Source organism: Enoplosus armatus, chromosome 21 (assembly GCF_043641665.1).
Source record: "Enoplosus armatus isolate fEnoArm2 chromosome 21, fEnoArm2.hap1, whole genome shotgun sequence".
In the NCBI taxonomy this organism is placed as follows: Eukaryota; Metazoa; Chordata; class Actinopteri; order Centrarchiformes; family Enoplosidae; genus Enoplosus; species Enoplosus armatus.
The window spans coordinates 17,356,779-17,372,241 of record NC_092200.1 but is presented as its reverse complement, the minus strand read 5'-3'; the positions used below and the strand labels follow the sequence as shown (position 1 = coordinate 17,372,241).

At 46.4% G+C, this 15,463-nt stretch overlaps 1 protein-coding gene across 6 annotated transcripts in view; it reads left to right on the top strand.

The window, feature by feature from the left end:
- arhgap12b (Rho GTPase activating protein 12b) overlaps nt 1-15,003 on the top strand; it is a 46,843-nt gene extending 31,840 nt beyond the window's left edge. Inside the window, exons 2-17 of one of the 6 annotated variants that reach the window (XM_070928416.1) lie at nt 4,405-4,677; nt 5,696-5,836; nt 5,972-6,052; nt 6,451-6,573; nt 8,374-8,448; nt 8,834-8,895; nt 9,005-9,086; nt 10,598-10,699; nt 10,812-10,910; nt 11,365-11,467; nt 11,592-11,711; nt 11,844-11,942; nt 12,683-12,760; nt 12,922-13,056; nt 13,185-13,290; nt 14,829-15,003. In XM_070928416.1, coding sequence (XP_070784517.1) covers nt 4,405-4,677; nt 5,696-5,836; nt 5,972-6,052; nt 6,451-6,573; nt 8,374-8,448; nt 8,834-8,895; nt 9,005-9,086; nt 10,598-10,699; nt 10,812-10,910; nt 11,365-11,467; nt 11,592-11,711; nt 11,844-11,942; nt 12,683-12,760; nt 12,922-13,056; nt 13,185-13,290; nt 14,829-15,003 — 1,854 coding nt within the window. Of the gene's footprint in view, nt 1-4,404; nt 4,678-5,695; nt 5,837-5,971; nt 6,053-6,450; nt 6,574-8,373; nt 8,453-8,801; nt 8,896-9,004; nt 9,087-10,597; nt 10,700-10,811; nt 10,911-11,364; nt 11,468-11,591; nt 11,712-11,843; nt 11,943-12,682; nt 12,761-12,921; nt 13,057-13,184; nt 13,291-14,828 lie in introns of all 6 variants that reach the window. The other 5 variants (XM_070928415.1, XM_070928419.1, XM_070928418.1 and 2 more) reach the window with 5 other exon arrangements.
- The last annotated feature ends 460 nt before the right edge of the window (nt 15,004-15,463 follow it).

Sequence of the window (15,463 nt, the reverse complement as noted above, 5' to 3'; positions counted from 1 at the left end):
AAGATGAGAGCAGGACAAAGTGATTGCCCAGTAGTGACCAGTGGCATCGTTTTTTCCCCGACAGTCTCGGGTCTCTCTGCTCCGGTGTGTGTGGAGTGTAGCAGCCAGGTTAAATATAGCGCCCGGCCTCTGGTGAAACAGTCTGATCGAACTGCCGATTTTGTCTGTCAACGCGTCTTGTCAGTGGCCACTTTGACTAAAAGCTAAAAACTAGAAACACACTCTGGTAAAGGAAGCTCTGACTTTTTCGGTGTCATTTCCTGTTGTGTCAGATGGGTTTGTGTGCCATGCTGTGTGTGTGTGTGTGTGTGTGTGTGTGTTTTGCGAGGTAGAAAGATCCTGTTCCCCTTCGCGTCTGTCACAGTCGGTCTCAAATTCCCTCCCTGCCTTCAACTGGGCCGCTGCACAGCCAAAAGGACAGAGAGGAAAAAAAAAAAGGGAGTTTGTGTGTGTGTTGGAGGGAGGAAAAGCCACAGGGGGTCAGCGTTCGTCCCGTCGCGCTTGATGGCCGCCTTGCATCGCCATGCGTCGCGCATTCAGTACGTTCAGAGGTTACAGGAAAGCCGGGGAGGATGATGACGAGGTGTTTGTGTGCAGCCCTGGATACAAGGTGACACCACAGATAAGGGACCTGAAATGAGGCATGATGGACATGAAAATATGTGGACTTTGTTAGCCTAAAAGTGTCTTGAAGGTGAAATGTGTCTTTGCACTGTGCCCGCTCGTAGATTAATATAGAACAGGGGGTGTCTGCTTTGCCAACAGATGGATTTCATGTTCCGTAGCAATTCATTTCCTGGTGTCCTTTTCCTCCGACTGTCCATTTACAGTTTGAGAACTTTCCATCAGACGCCTGGCAGGCATTGCCAGCTTTGTTCTGTTGAATCTGTTAAATTGAATTCCAGGTAACATTTAATAAGGTCCTCGCAGAAGTTTGCCCGTCTGAAACGAGCAGATACTATGTGACTGCAGTCTGCCAGCAGAACACTTGATGTTGAGTTCAATTAAACATTTACTGTAGAAAGTGCCTCTGCTGTCTGGTGCTATTCCAGGCCTGTGTTGGACTTCTCCCTCAGCATATGGTGTGCATTGCATAAGGCTTTTCAATCTGATACAGAACAGTCCATTTTTTTGCAAAAGAGGGCACCCATTGTCTCTTGACATCACTTCTATTTTGAGTTTGTTACTTGGTTTCAAGGGAGCAGTTACTCATCTATTTTTCTTTAAAAAAAAAAAAAAGGTTTTTAAAGGTGGAGTGGTAGCACCCGAGTCATATATTGACTGGGTCGATGTTTTTAGTTTATCACTGATATCGGCGCATTTTTTGGTTGAAGATGTTTCAGATCATTTATTAAGAAAATTAACAATTCTTTAATAACCAAATTTAAAGGTTAAAAAAGTGTTTCTGATGTTATGTGTTTATTTATATTATAGAGGTCTTAATGTAAAACTGAGACCTGGCCCTTTACCTGAGTCCAAATGACTGATTAAAGGCACCCTGTGGAGAACACACTAAAGGTATGCTGAGTATCCTCGAGGTCTAACAAACGTGCTGAATGCCTTTCCTTCTTCTTCTTCAAAAAAAAGGTTTGCAGAGCTGATTTTAAATCATGCATTGTTTACATTGATGTTTACTTGCAAACAGTCTCCTTCTTTCCTGCCATTGTTGGCTCATTTCCACATTCAGTGGCGCATTATCGCCACCTGTTGATCAGTGGAATAGTGTGAAACCACTGGCAGGAATGTCTTATCTTGTCACACAAGTGCACAAACGTATGCGTGTGCATGTCCTCGCGCATGTGCATGAACAAAACAGGGAGCCACTCATGAAAAAACTGCTCCATAGTGCTCCGGGTCCGGATCGGGTCGCGGGAGAGTCTGCAGCCATGCTAGTGGCTCTGTGATGCTGTGCTGTGAGCCAAATGCTAAAACATCAGCACGCTAACATGCTCACAGTTTCAATGCTAACATGCTGATGAGTAGCAGGTGTGTTGCTTATCATGTTCACCATCTTAGTTTAGCGTGTTAGCACATGTACATTTGAGGCTGATGAGAATGCTATTGTTTTTGCATGTATTCGGTCACAAACCAGAGTGTTGGACACATTTTGACCTGATGATGGCGCTAGATGGAAAGTCAGCAACCGTTTTGGAGCTTGACCCATGAAAGCCAAGATAACTCAGCATCTGCTGCTTCTGTTTTGACCATTCTTCAAATCTGCCATCTTGCCACCTCCTTTTATATTGGTGGTGCAATACTAGATCCATAAACTCCCTCTTTAAGCACAGTTCAAGACATACTCCCTGTAAAGGTAGCATGAATGATACGAGGTTAAATGATATGTGACATGTGCAGTATGCACGTCAACAGTGGGCCTGTGTTCCTCTGCACAGCAACAGGCCATGTGCACACACCGCTCTGTCCAAAATGATTGTTAAATTACTGTCTGAATGAAACTGGAGAGCGCACGCAGGAAAATGTTTTGGTTTCTGTCAAAATTGACGGAAAGCTTGTTAATGACTTTTGTTTGGTCTGTGCGGCCTGAGTGGAATCTAAATAGATTTGACCCCTGCCTCACTCTCAGGCCACACTCAATCATCTGCGTTTAGACTCGATCATTACCACATTATTCCCTAAAACCCAATTAAAGCTGCAGCACACTGGCTCCATTCTGGTTTTGTGACTGATGGGTCTGAATCCGAGTTCAGCCAAACCATCATCTCTCAGCGGTCTGCCTCCGTGGTCGAGCACAACCGTGCGCTGGACTGAAGCTGAGAAACAGCAGGTAAAGCTAACTGAAAACAGCAGGACACCGCTGGAACCTTCCCTCTGCTCCCGCATTTGGGCAGGATATTAAATAATAATTGATATGATAAATATTCCTGTTATTCTAAGACCGGCAGGAAGTCCCATCTGGGTCCTGAAAACAGTTCAAATCCTCTTACTGAAGTGGCCACCCCCCCCCCCCCCATCCACATTCCTCACCTGTAACAGAGGGGGAGAGGTGCGGTGCTGGCACAGCCTCAGACAGCCCATTCTTTTCTGCTCAGACTTTTATCCGCTCTGTGTTTTACAGACTGTTTGGTGCTGGATCTCCTCTAGAGAGACAAAAGTCTGGCATCAGTGTCAGAGACTCAGCCCTGCTCCAAAAAACCCAAAATATTTTCCAGGAGCATTCAGAACAATGTTAAAGGCTCCGAGCTGTAGCCAAGGAAACGTAGCTTTCTGGCTTTTGGGCCTTCGGGCGCTGCCAAGTTTTCAAAGACCACTTTTAGAACTGTCTTTGAAGTGCGTCTGCGCTGACACCGTGGGGCCACATTTTGTTATTAAGATTATTGCATTGACTGTGGCTAGTTGTTGTTAAATTGTCGTCCAGTCAAGTATATGCACAATGTGCCACCCTGAAGTTTTAAGTCTATAAGTCTAATGCTACTCATTGAGTTTTCCTTATCAGCACTTGCTCAGAAGGTACCCGCCATCTTATCTCCCCTCTCACTTCCTCTCAACTCGTCTTTGCCTTGCATTATGCAAATTCTGCTTATTTCCACACTCTTATCGTCTTCATTTTAACCACCAACATATCTTCTATGCAATTTGAAGCATTATTTACGGCAGCACGGTTGCTAAGAAGGTGGCTTGTTCTTGTCACTGGAAAGTGACAGGTTCAATCCCCGCAACATGCATCCTGTCGGAATACTGAACCTGCTGCCTGCTCACTCGCTGCACGGCTCTGTGTCAGCCCGTCAGGGTGGTGGACAGATATAATAATAATCAGACTTATTTTGAGCCCTTCCTTCAGCCCTAAAGATTTGGAAAAAGTCATCCATGCTCGCCTGAACTAGTATAAGTTTCAACTTTTGCTACAACGGCACTTCCTGGATCGCATTTCATTGTATCACTGCGTAACTGTACTGACTCCATCTGGTTTGAGGACCCGATTAGAGTTGGACTGATATGGTTTTAAAGTATCTGCAAGCCACATGCGGCATCTGATTTGATCGGCAGCTGCATCCTGCCGTGCAAACTGGCAGAGAGGCTCGCAACTCACCGCCTCACCTTCACGCTCTTCATGTACAGCAGGTCTGCAGCTAAATGTGCACGCTTGTGATTTAAACGTTTAACAGCTCAGCGTGTCACATTCCATAGGCCAGTCCAGGATGTGATAACTGCTGGTTTCTGTGCTGGACAGGGCCAGCATTCCTACAGACACTTGGACTCTGGAGGGATTTCAGGGCCCCTTCTGGTTATGGAGGAAAACCTGGACACTCATGAAGGCTGTGAAGAAGTTAGGGAATATCAGAAAAACAGGAAAGAGTAGAATGTTCAGATCTGAAAAAAAAAAAAAAGACCTGTATAGACTCGTACATGATCTGACCTCTGTCCTCATCTCCTTCCCTCCGCCAGACGACATCACCTACAGGTCAGGGCCGGTCCGACTCGCCGGTCTACACCAACCTCCAGGAGCTGAAGATCTCCCAGTCCAGCCTGCCGCCCGTCCCCTCCGGCTCCCCTCTCCACATCTTGGGCGACTGGGAGACCCACAAAGACCTGAGCGGCAGGCATTTCTACTACAACCGCGCCACGGGAGAGCGGACGTGGAAGCCGCCGCGCACCAGGGACACCAGTGGCAGCACCAGCAGTATCCGAGGAGACAGCCAGGGCACAGCAGAGAGTGAGGTGAGGGGTGCTGAAGCCAATTGAAGCCATTTCTTTATGTAGTTTTGCATGGGACGTACACTGTAAAAAAAAAAAATGAATAAATAAAAGTCATCTAATTGTGATACGATGTGACCTCTGTCGGTCTGATCACACGCTTAAACACTGGATCCAGGTATTCAGTGTGTGCGAGAGGAGAGGACATAAACAGTCTGTAAATGGACTCTCTGGCCGTCAGTCTTAAATAAACAGGCTGTGGTGGACCTCAAAGGACTTTAATAAATGATGTTGTGGTTACTGACAAGAGTGCCTTTGATATGGGGAAGTTATGGTTTCCCGTCAGTATGCCTAACTAGCCAACACTGCCCCCATGTGGTGGTTTGGTTTATTGCAGTATTATGTTGCTGGAGAGCAAGGATGGCCAATTACATACAGTATTATGGGAATATAATCAGCGCTAAATTGATGAGTCAGTCAACAGAAAATGAATGAACATACAAACATGTTTTTTTTTTTAACCCGTTCCAGCTTCTCAAATGTGAAATTTTGCTGAATATCTTTGCATTTTAGTTGGTCGAACAAAAAAAAGAATGTTCAGGGGAATTCTTCTTCTTGACATTTCATTGACCAATTCATTTATCAATGTATCAGATAAGCAGATTAATCAGAAATAAATGGCAATAATCATTAGTAGCAGCCCTAATTGTACAGATGTATCATTGTGTGAGCCTGGCTCGGTCCAAAAGTATGATAGCGTGCCTGCCAGCACCTCTGATGCTCACGTATTAACACGTTATAATGTATCTTGTTTGTCTAATTCGCTCAGAAACTGTTCCCAGTCTTTGTAACGTTACTGCTAAGCTAGCTAAGCTAACTGGGTGCTGTAGCTACTAAATGTGGTGGAGTAAAAAGTCAGTTATTTGTCTATCTATGTGTGTATAGGGGCATAAAATGGACATACTGAAGTAAAGGAAAAGGACCACGTAAAAACCTTTATCATTAAGCCCTCCGTCTCTTTTTCTTTGTCTGTCCTCCCTAGCCGCTGTCCTCCGAGGAAAACTGTCACAGCACCCACTCAAGTCAGTCCGACAGCCAGTACGGATCGCCCCCGAGAGGCTGGTCCGAGGAGCTGGACGAACATGGACACACTCTCTACGTCTCCGAGTACACGCAGGAGAAGGTGCAGTCTAGTGACGAACCATTCCAACTCATAGGCTTATCACAGTTGTCCGGGGGACGTGCCTTTGGTACTTCATTTAATGTGTATTTTAGATTCACCCCAGCAAATCATATCTGCGTGTATCTGTGTCTGCAGTGGATAAAACACGTGGATGAACAAGGACGACCCTACTACTACAGCGCTGATGGGTCCAGGTCAGAATGGGAACTGCCCAAGGTAAGATCATCCTATGAACCCCCCCCCCCATGGTGTGTATTCTTAAGACTGGTCCTGTTAATGTAAGTGGATGAGCGTCAGAGGAGCTCACACAGGAGCTTGTGTTTGTGTTGCACTCTGGGTGACGGACTATTACTGGCTCATTACCTGCTAATCTGGAGAGCTGATCAGAATAGAGCAGTCCACTCTCAGAGTGAATGGGCAGGGGTGCGGACATGGATACAGTCAGTGGACTGCTGAAGACGATGCCTGGGCTGTAAGAGAAGTCCCTCTGTCCAATGGTGCTGTGGAGAATAAAAGGAGAGGTAGGGGGCGAGGAGGAGAGGAGGGATACTGAAGGGCGTGCTTGGAGGAACTCTGCGATGTCTAAACTTCCGCTCTCCTGTCTGTCTCCGCAGTACAACATCTCCCCTCAGTCCGGCGAGGCCCCCAAGAGTCGCAGTCTGGAGAGGAAGCAGCAGGATCCCATCGTCCTCACCAAGTGGAGACACAGCACCTACGTCTTAGACCTCAACGACAAGGTGAGACACAGCGAAGATGAAGGGAACTGAAGCGGTTTCACGGACTGTTGGGTCTGATTGGTGTGGTAACAGGCACTCCTGTTGCTGCAGGCTTTTCCATTACCTGTCTTATTGGCAGTCGAGTTTAATCCCAGAGTGCTAATGACGCTTTCAGATCAACAGAGGAAAAGGCTTACAATGGCTTAATTTGTCTCTTTTATTTGGGAATCTTGGCAAAGGAGTGGTGTGTTATTCAAATGACAAGCGTGTGTGTTTTTACATGTCGCTGTGGATGTTGTTATCAGACAGTGAGAACCCACTTTAAGTGTCCGGTTTTGCATTGACTTTTGTACAGATTCAGGTTGTAGGCTAACTTCCACATCCATTACAAGAGACGTACTGTCTTAAAAGAGTGCTCTAGTCATTTAGCATTGCAGTATTGGATTCACGAGTGACATGACAACACATATTTTTATATATATATAAAAATAAAACAATATATTAAAGTGTGAAATATATTTCAAACATGGAACTATAGTTGACATTTTCACATATGTCTAACGGGCATCAAAGACAACACAACATTGTCCGACAGGTAATCAGGCTAAAAACAAATGTGTGTTCTCGTGTCTCTTGCGCAAAAATCAAAACAAATCAAACACTGAGTCTAAGCTGTGTATTTAGATTAGATGTCCATTAGTAGCATTAGTAGGCCACACAGTGGTATATTTGCGTCAAACTAAAGCAAAGTCCAATCATTACAGGACAAATGTCGTCAATGTGATAACCCAACAATATGAATATGTTGTTAATTCATGCACAAATTATGAATTTGAGAGCACCATTTATTTAATAGTTTTTTTTCAAATAAAAAAAAAAAAACGTCGTAGCTGCCTCACAAATGCCCACGCCATTCAAACTCCATGCTCCCAGTCCGTCCTGCAGGTTTCTCTCTGTGACAGCATTTTAGTCTCCAATCCCAAGTTGAGATAACCCCCGACAGCATCATGAGAAGGCATTATTGCAACTGTCAGTGGGGTGCCCCTTTTAATGTAGAATTTCAGACTTAGTTTATATTTTATTTGGGGCATCTTCGTGACTTGAGGTATTGAATTCATTTCTTCTTTTTAACTCTCTCTGTAAAATGTGCACATGCATTGCATTTGAAAAGCAAGGGGGAAAAAAAAAACCAAGGTAGCGCACATGTCATGTTTGTTAGGGGACGTTTCCACTGGACACCAACAGGTCTCAATGTAAAAATGTCTGAAGTCTGAAGAGTGAAAACATACATTGTAGGCTGACCCTGTGGCGGTTTCGTTGCAGTTCCCTTTCAAACTCTGGCGGTTCGCTTCCGAGCCACGCAAGAGGAGATTCCGTCTCTCTCTGTACCGTGATAAAGTTGGTACCACGCAGAGCCTCTCGTCTCTGCCCCTCCTCCGATCAACAGATGATCTGTAGTGATTCCCTCTCAGTGCGTCCTGTAGAACACTTTAAACAGCTGTGGTGATGTGACAATCAAAGCCGTGTGCTCACTCAATCAAAGGCGCCTGATTTGTTCTTGGATAAACAGGAAGGGAACGTAGCGTCATTTGGGATAAAATCTCTCCCTCTGAATTAACGCACTAGCTCAAAAAGCATGTTGTCTTTAACCGAAATCCTAACTCCCCTTCCCTTCATCCTTACCTTTTGATGACCCAGCATCCCACACAATCTTGCGCTTCCTCTCCAGGTTCCATTTTCTTCTCCTCACTAACTTCAGACTGTGTCGTGTAGTTAGCTGGTTAGATTAGCGACTCATCATGTTGTGCCTCTTGTTGGTAGGAGTGTGCTCCGGCGCCCAAGCAGAGCTCTCCAGACTCTGACTCCTGCCCCTCATCTCCTAAGCACCCCTCGACCGTTAGTATGCCAGCTTTGCACTGCATCGCACCACACTTATCATCCTGCTACAAACACGTCATTCTCCTCATGCTGCTAAACTCTCTGAAGTCTGCATTGCATTTCGGTTTCTCTCATCCTCCTGCATGCCACATCCCACATCTAACTGCATCACGCCAAAAACAGCTCCACCAGCAGAAATGCAGCTATTTTGACACTTTGCAGCCGCGTTAGGGCGCTCTCTGCTGGTGATATTTGGACATGACATCAAGCAGCACGGCCACTTCCACACACACAACATTGACCCATTTGCTTCTCAAGCTTCAGGGTGTGTGTGTGTGTGTGTGTGTATTTTCATGCATGTGTTCTAGCAGGTCCTTATCTGCATCTGTGTCTTCCTCCGCAGCCCTCAGAGAAGTGTGGAGTCCTCAATGTCACCAAAATCACGGAGAATGGAAAGAAAGTCAGGTGGGAATCTCAACGGGTCCGCATGAAACCCGCTTTTTCAAAATCCCGAGAAGCTTTCGAGAGAGTCGTCTGAAGACCCATGTTGTGTTTGTTTTATTGTGGCATACAGGAAAAACTGGACCTCCTCGTGGACAGTGCTGCAGGGTTCTTCCCTGCTCTTTGCAAAGGGTCAGGGGGGCAGCACCAGCTGGGTAAGAGGCTCGCGTTTCTGTTGCGTGTCTGAGCTTTTGCAGCATTCCATTCACCTCTGCGTTGTTTCTCTCCTCCTTATTCCTGCTCCTGTCTTCATTGCCACCTGTACTGTGAAATGTGTCATCCTCTCTTCATTGCTTTTCTCTCCTCTCCTCTCCTCTCCTCTCCTCCTCCCCTGAAGTCTTACTACCGCAGTGGCTCCATCCCTGAGCTGCTCCTCACTCTCCTTAGCAACTGGAAGCGCTCAGTCAAGCCCCGTCCCGCTGTCTCCTATGGGAACTGTAGGCCTGTGCAGGCTGCCGCTGTATGTCCCCTCTCTCTGCATGTGTTGCTGCTCCGGCCTCCCTTTCATTCACTCTCCCTTTAGCTGACTGGGGGAGTGGTCTTTACGTGTGTGTGTGTGTGTGTGTGTGTGTGTGTGTGTGTGTGTGTGTGAGATCCTAATGTAAAAATGCTTGAAGCTGCACTAATCAATGTTTTTACATTAACAACAGATCAAATGACTATGTGAAAAGGGTTCGCCCGACTTGCAGTAACACCCCCCCGCTCTACGAAGCATTTTAGCGTCTTTTAGCTCACTGTTTTAGTTTCACAGAGTCCAAAGCAGAGCTAAATGGAGAGTGAATATTGGACCTACATTCATCAGGTGGACTCAGGCTAATGTTGCTCTGTGTCTGCTAAAAGTGTAAATAGCCAACGGTTGGCTAACATGTTCCACACAGCAACTTTACAAGATGATAATACATGTCAGTGTTGGGTTTACAGCTTCCCCCCCAACATGGCACATACATCACAATACATCAGTAATGCAGGTTGGACGGAAAGATGAAATTAAGCCTCAAAAGGTTGTGGAGTTTTCCAAACACCCGGTAGTATAGAGACGACAGGAGAGAGAGATGGAGAAGGACACAAGGACGCCCCTTTACCAGTGTCGAACTCCAAAACATGTCAATTTAGATTTTCTTCTGATGGGGTAGAAACAAAAAGCAGAATGACAGTTATCATCTATCATTGTTTGAATTTTCCAGTCTTTATCACAAACACTCATAAGGTTCTGTGTTCCACTAACATCTTTTGCATTACACCCTGTAGGATTCAACTCACAAGGCCTTGAAAGTTATTGAATAGCTTGAATCTTAAAAGAACCTTAACAAAAACGCTATATATTAAAATGCACGTAGAATGAATGACAACAACTAACAGTGTTTTTTTGTCTTTTCCTGTAACACAGCACTAAAGATGTGTGTGCATACATGAAGAGTTCCAAAATAATGAGATTCACAGGGTTTAAGAGTGTGAAACCGGCTCCAACAAGCATTGTAGTAGCTTTAGTGTCTGTGCTTTTAAAACACTCTGAGGAGAACACAGACATTTGAATCCGAAACAGTGACGCTCTCTCCGTCTTACGTCTTGTTTTTAACACGAACACCCTAAAACACCAGCCACCGTCCCTGTCATGTCCTTTTTGTGTCAGACACGGACTCTCATACTGTTCCCTTGATTCCAGAAGTTCGGCAGCAACCAGTCAAAGCCCGAGTTCACCGTTGATCTGCGAGGGGGGTCGGTGGAGTGGGCCTCCAAGGACAAGTCGAGCAAGAAACACGTCATCGAGGTATCAAACGCGGTGGATCCGCCGTAGAACAACCTTGCGCTTTATACCTGTTAACGTGGCGGGTTTTGGTCATCTGTCATGTTGACTTTTCCTCCCCCCCCCCCCCACACAGCTGAAGACTCGTCAAGGGACGGAGCTGCTGATCCAGTCGGAGATCGACAGCGTCATCAACGACTGGTACCGGGCCCTCACAGAGACCATCAACACACACGTGAGGAGACAGCGTTCATTAGCAAAATCTTGAATTCAGAGTGAAAGCAATGCAAAGGGATCCGCAGTTTAGTCCACGTTGACTTCTGCTGCACTGACTGTGTGAATTGTTACGGAAAAGTGAACTGGTACGGAGAAAAGTGACTCAGCAATTGTAAAAACAACTGTAACCTCATAGCAAAAATAGCCGAATGACCAGTCCAGACTAGGATTTTCCCACCATTCTGTATCTTTATTTAATGCCACCAGAGCTTAAATCAAACACCTGATCAAACAAACTGCAGTAAAAGGGTCCACTCTCAAGAGAGTGGACAGGCTGCTGCGAGCTTGGTTTTGGCACAAATGGGACTCTCGAGAGTCAAATGAGTCCGGGCTGACTTAAATCTGAATGTATCTAACAGTACACACTGTGTGTGTGTGTGTGTGTGTGTGTGTGTGTGTCTCCTCCTATCCAGGCCTGGGAGTCAGATGAGGCCATCGAGGAGGACATGCCCGAGTCTCCAGGAGCTGAGAAGCAGGACAAGGAGAAAGACCACCGGGACTCCAAGAAGAACAGAGGTGAGGCTGGTGGAGGCTGCCGCTGTCCCTACAACAACATCCTGTATACGCTGTTGTTGTTGTTGTTGTTGTTGTTGTTAAGTGTCTTAAAGAAAGACCCTCTTATCCTGCCCGTCTTCCCCAGTGATGAAGACCTCCGTGAGTATGGACTCATCAGACCAGAAGAAAACCAGGTTGAAGCTCAAGAAGTTCCTGACGCGCCGGCCCACCTATCAGGCCGTCCGAGACAAGGGCTACATCAAAGGTATTCAGGCAGACTGCGGCACGGGCACCAGCTCCGCGCTCGATCGCTACCCGATCAGTGCGCGCGTCCTCTCGGTCGCCCTCCGCCGGAGAGGCCAAAGTTAGAAATGCGTGTGCGCTTTGTAATTCACAGATCAGGTGTTTGGCTGCAGTCTGACCAGTCTGTGCCAGCGGGAGAACACGTCAGTGCCCAACTTCGTCAAGATGTGCATCGACCATGTGGAGAACACAGGTATGAGCCGACACCCACCTGACTGTGTGCCCCCCCGTCACTGATGGTCAGCAATGTGAACGCATGTGAATACAATATTCAGAACGAATGGGGACTATCTTACTACGAGAATGAAAGGGGGCGATAAGGGGCATAATCATAATATAAAATAAACGTTTCACCAGTGATTCACTCAGACATTCTATCTTACATAGGCCACAGATAGGTCACAAGTGAATCCATTCTCAGCTAGATTCACATCGAAAGTACAAAAACAATACATGAAAGTGTGTGTGTGTGTGTGTGTGTGAGAGAATGAAGCCCCCCTGATGAACCTCTCTGATGAGGTTCGACGATCACAATCTTTTCCCGGAGCTTTAAACCACATCACACGGTTTTCCTCAGCCGCCGTTTCAGCCGTCTATGACATATCTCCGCCCTCTGTCCTCGCGGTGTGTCTGGCACCACCACCACCACCTCCAGACGGCCCCGTATTGAATCAGCGGAGCCTGGTGAATCAGTGATTTCACCCAAAAGCAATTTCTACTCATTTTTCCACTTTCTTACTTTTTTTTTATCAGACAGAAATCCATCCGATCCATATTTTGAGCATATGGCAGGTTTGTCTTTTTTAACAGGACACGAGGTGATGCGAGGAAATGCAAAATGTTTGACCAGTCAGAGTTTGTCGGTGCTGTTTGCATGAGGTCAGCTTGGCTTGGCAGGGGTCCTCATTTACACCCTCTGCTTTTGTCCCGCAGGTCTCAGCATTGACGGCTTATACAGAGTGAGCGGGAACCTGGCGGTGATCCAGAAGCTCCGCTTTGCTGTAAATCACGGTAAGGACTCCAGTCGCCCTCTGCTTCCGGTCTGCCGGCCGGCCGCTAACAGAACACACACACACACACACAGTTTCTGCACACGGATTTGTCGATACATGAGAGTTTTGCTGTAGTGCACGCTTGTAACATCCTCGTTTCTCCATCACACCCTCCATCAGATGAAAAGGTGGATCTGAATGACAGTAAGTGGGAGGACATCCACGTCACCACCGGAGCTCTGAAGATGTTCTTCAGGGAGCTTCCCGAGCCTCTCTTCACTTACGGATCCTTCAATGACTTCGTGAACGCCATCAGTGAGTAACTCAAAGGACCACCGCTCAGATACACTTATGACGCCGTCATTTGCGTCCCTTAGTTTGCCACAAGATGGCGCCCCGCTCATGTGCGCTCACTGACCGGCTGCCCTTTTCTCTGCTTTCAGAATGCTCCGACTACAAGCAGCGGGAGAATTCAATCAAAGACTTAATCAAGAAGTTGCCAAAACCCAACCACGACACAATGCAAGTCCTCTTCAAACACCTGCGGAGGTAAGAAGAAGTGCAGGAACTGCTCCCTCACACTTAATCTCAATCTGCTTCATTCACACAATGATGTCTCGCAGACTTTATGGCCTTTAATGCTTACCAAGGAAATGATTATATCTAGGTTTCATACTTTCTTTGGCAGTAATAAAGGCATGAGAACCCCTTCACTGAGTCTGATAATCCTGACAGTTTGGACATTTAAAAACCTACTACATAGCTGACTTCCACTCAGGGCCGTGTACTGAACCAAAACGTGTATGTTTAATTCTGAAAGGTATTGAGGGTCGGCTCTAAATGCTTCATCAGATTCTGAGGCTTATTTATGTCTCATGATATAAATCAGATATTTCATGACTTTTTGTGTTTTTGGAACTTTTGGAACATTTTAAAGTGTCCCAAACAAGCATGAATAACATACATTATATACACACATTTCCCTGTAGTTGCCAGAAACCTATATCTATATACACACACACAGAATATATATATATATATATATTCACATCATCATATAATATTAGATTGATCTGTCAAAGCATCCATTTTATCTCTAAATAAGAATGAGCCACCATCCAAGGAAAATCAATACCAAAGAAAATATTGAGAACAAGTGTGTGTTGCCCCAAACACACATACAGCCGCTCAAATACACACACACACACACACACACACACACACACAGGCCCAACACACACACACACACACACACACATACATACATACTCTGTTGGATTGCTCTTCATTGGACAGTGTGGCCATTCTTCTGATTTTGATTGGCCTTTGGGTGCCACGGCAACATGTCTGGCTGTTAACTCTCGAGCCCCGAGCGGTGACTTGGGGGTGAGTCTCATGCACGCGGATCATAAATGGCACAGATGTCTTTCTCCTGCTCGGGCTCTCGGCGTTTACCTTTTCCTCAGACCCATCAGCCTGCGGGCAAACACAAAAACTCCAGGCCAGGTTTGAACGTGTATTCTTGGCCCACCGCAGCCAGCGGCTATATCATATGTTCACAATGACATTTGCCTGCGTTTCCAATTTGCATTTATATGGCGCTGTGTTTGCTGTAATTCAGTACCTATAAAGTGGTGTTTCTTGAGGAAATTTATAGCGTGACATTCAGTGTATGGAGGTCTACGTATATCAGCGAGCGGATTTAATCTTCTTTTTTTTTTTTTTCTTTCCCTCCCTTCCATGAATATGTTATTGTTTTGTGCATCTGCATGCAAGGATGTAGATTCTATTTAAAAAGGCTATTATGCTCTAGCCTGGAGCATTCAGTAGTGTTACAGTGTGTGTGTGTGTGTGTGTGTGTGTGTGTGTGTGTGTGTGTCGCGAGGCTTGCCTCAGCCCTCGATCTCGGGGGCCCTAAAGATGTTTGTAAAGGCCGTAATGTTTTTTCTGAAACACTGCACTGAAACCAAAGGGTTGTCAAACAAACACACGCTCACCTAAAGCCATTTATGACACATTCCATCTTTAAATGTCCTCGTGTTCTACTTCTCTCTACCCCCCCCCCCCCCCTCCCTCTCCTCTCCTAGGGTGATTGACCACGGGGAGGCCAACCGCATGACCACCCAGAGCGTGGCCATTGTGTTCGGACCCACGCTGCTCAGGCCCGAGACCGAGACGGGCAACATCGCGGTCCACATGGTCTACCAGAACCAGATAGTGGAGCTCATACTGCTCGAGTACGAGAGCATCTTTGGCAGGTAGAGGCCCCCACTCAGAAGAGGACGCCGGGCTTTTTTTTCGAACACGGACTTCTTTTCCTCCCCCCCCTGCCCACCTTTTCTTTGACTGAACTGACCATTGCCGTGGACCAAGCAGTTGGGAGAAAAACGAATCTCATTTACATTCATTGACAGGACGGTTTATGAAAGTGTTGCACTTTGGAGATGAATTAAAAAAAAAAAAAGAATAGGTGTACAGATTTCACCCCCAGCTTTTTCGGTTGCCATCCCCGCTGCGAGTCAGGACGGTGGACGGTGTTTTTCAGAGTGATGCTGTGGTGACGTCCGTGTGATTTGGTGGATTTTGAGTATTCAGGTGTTTTCACATACACTGGATCCCTGCGGCCAGTAATTTGAACTTCAAAAAAGCCGAGCCGGTGGCACCCTTGGCCTCCTGGTGGGAGCCGACCAGACTTGTGTGGGTGGGGGGGGGGGGGGGGGCC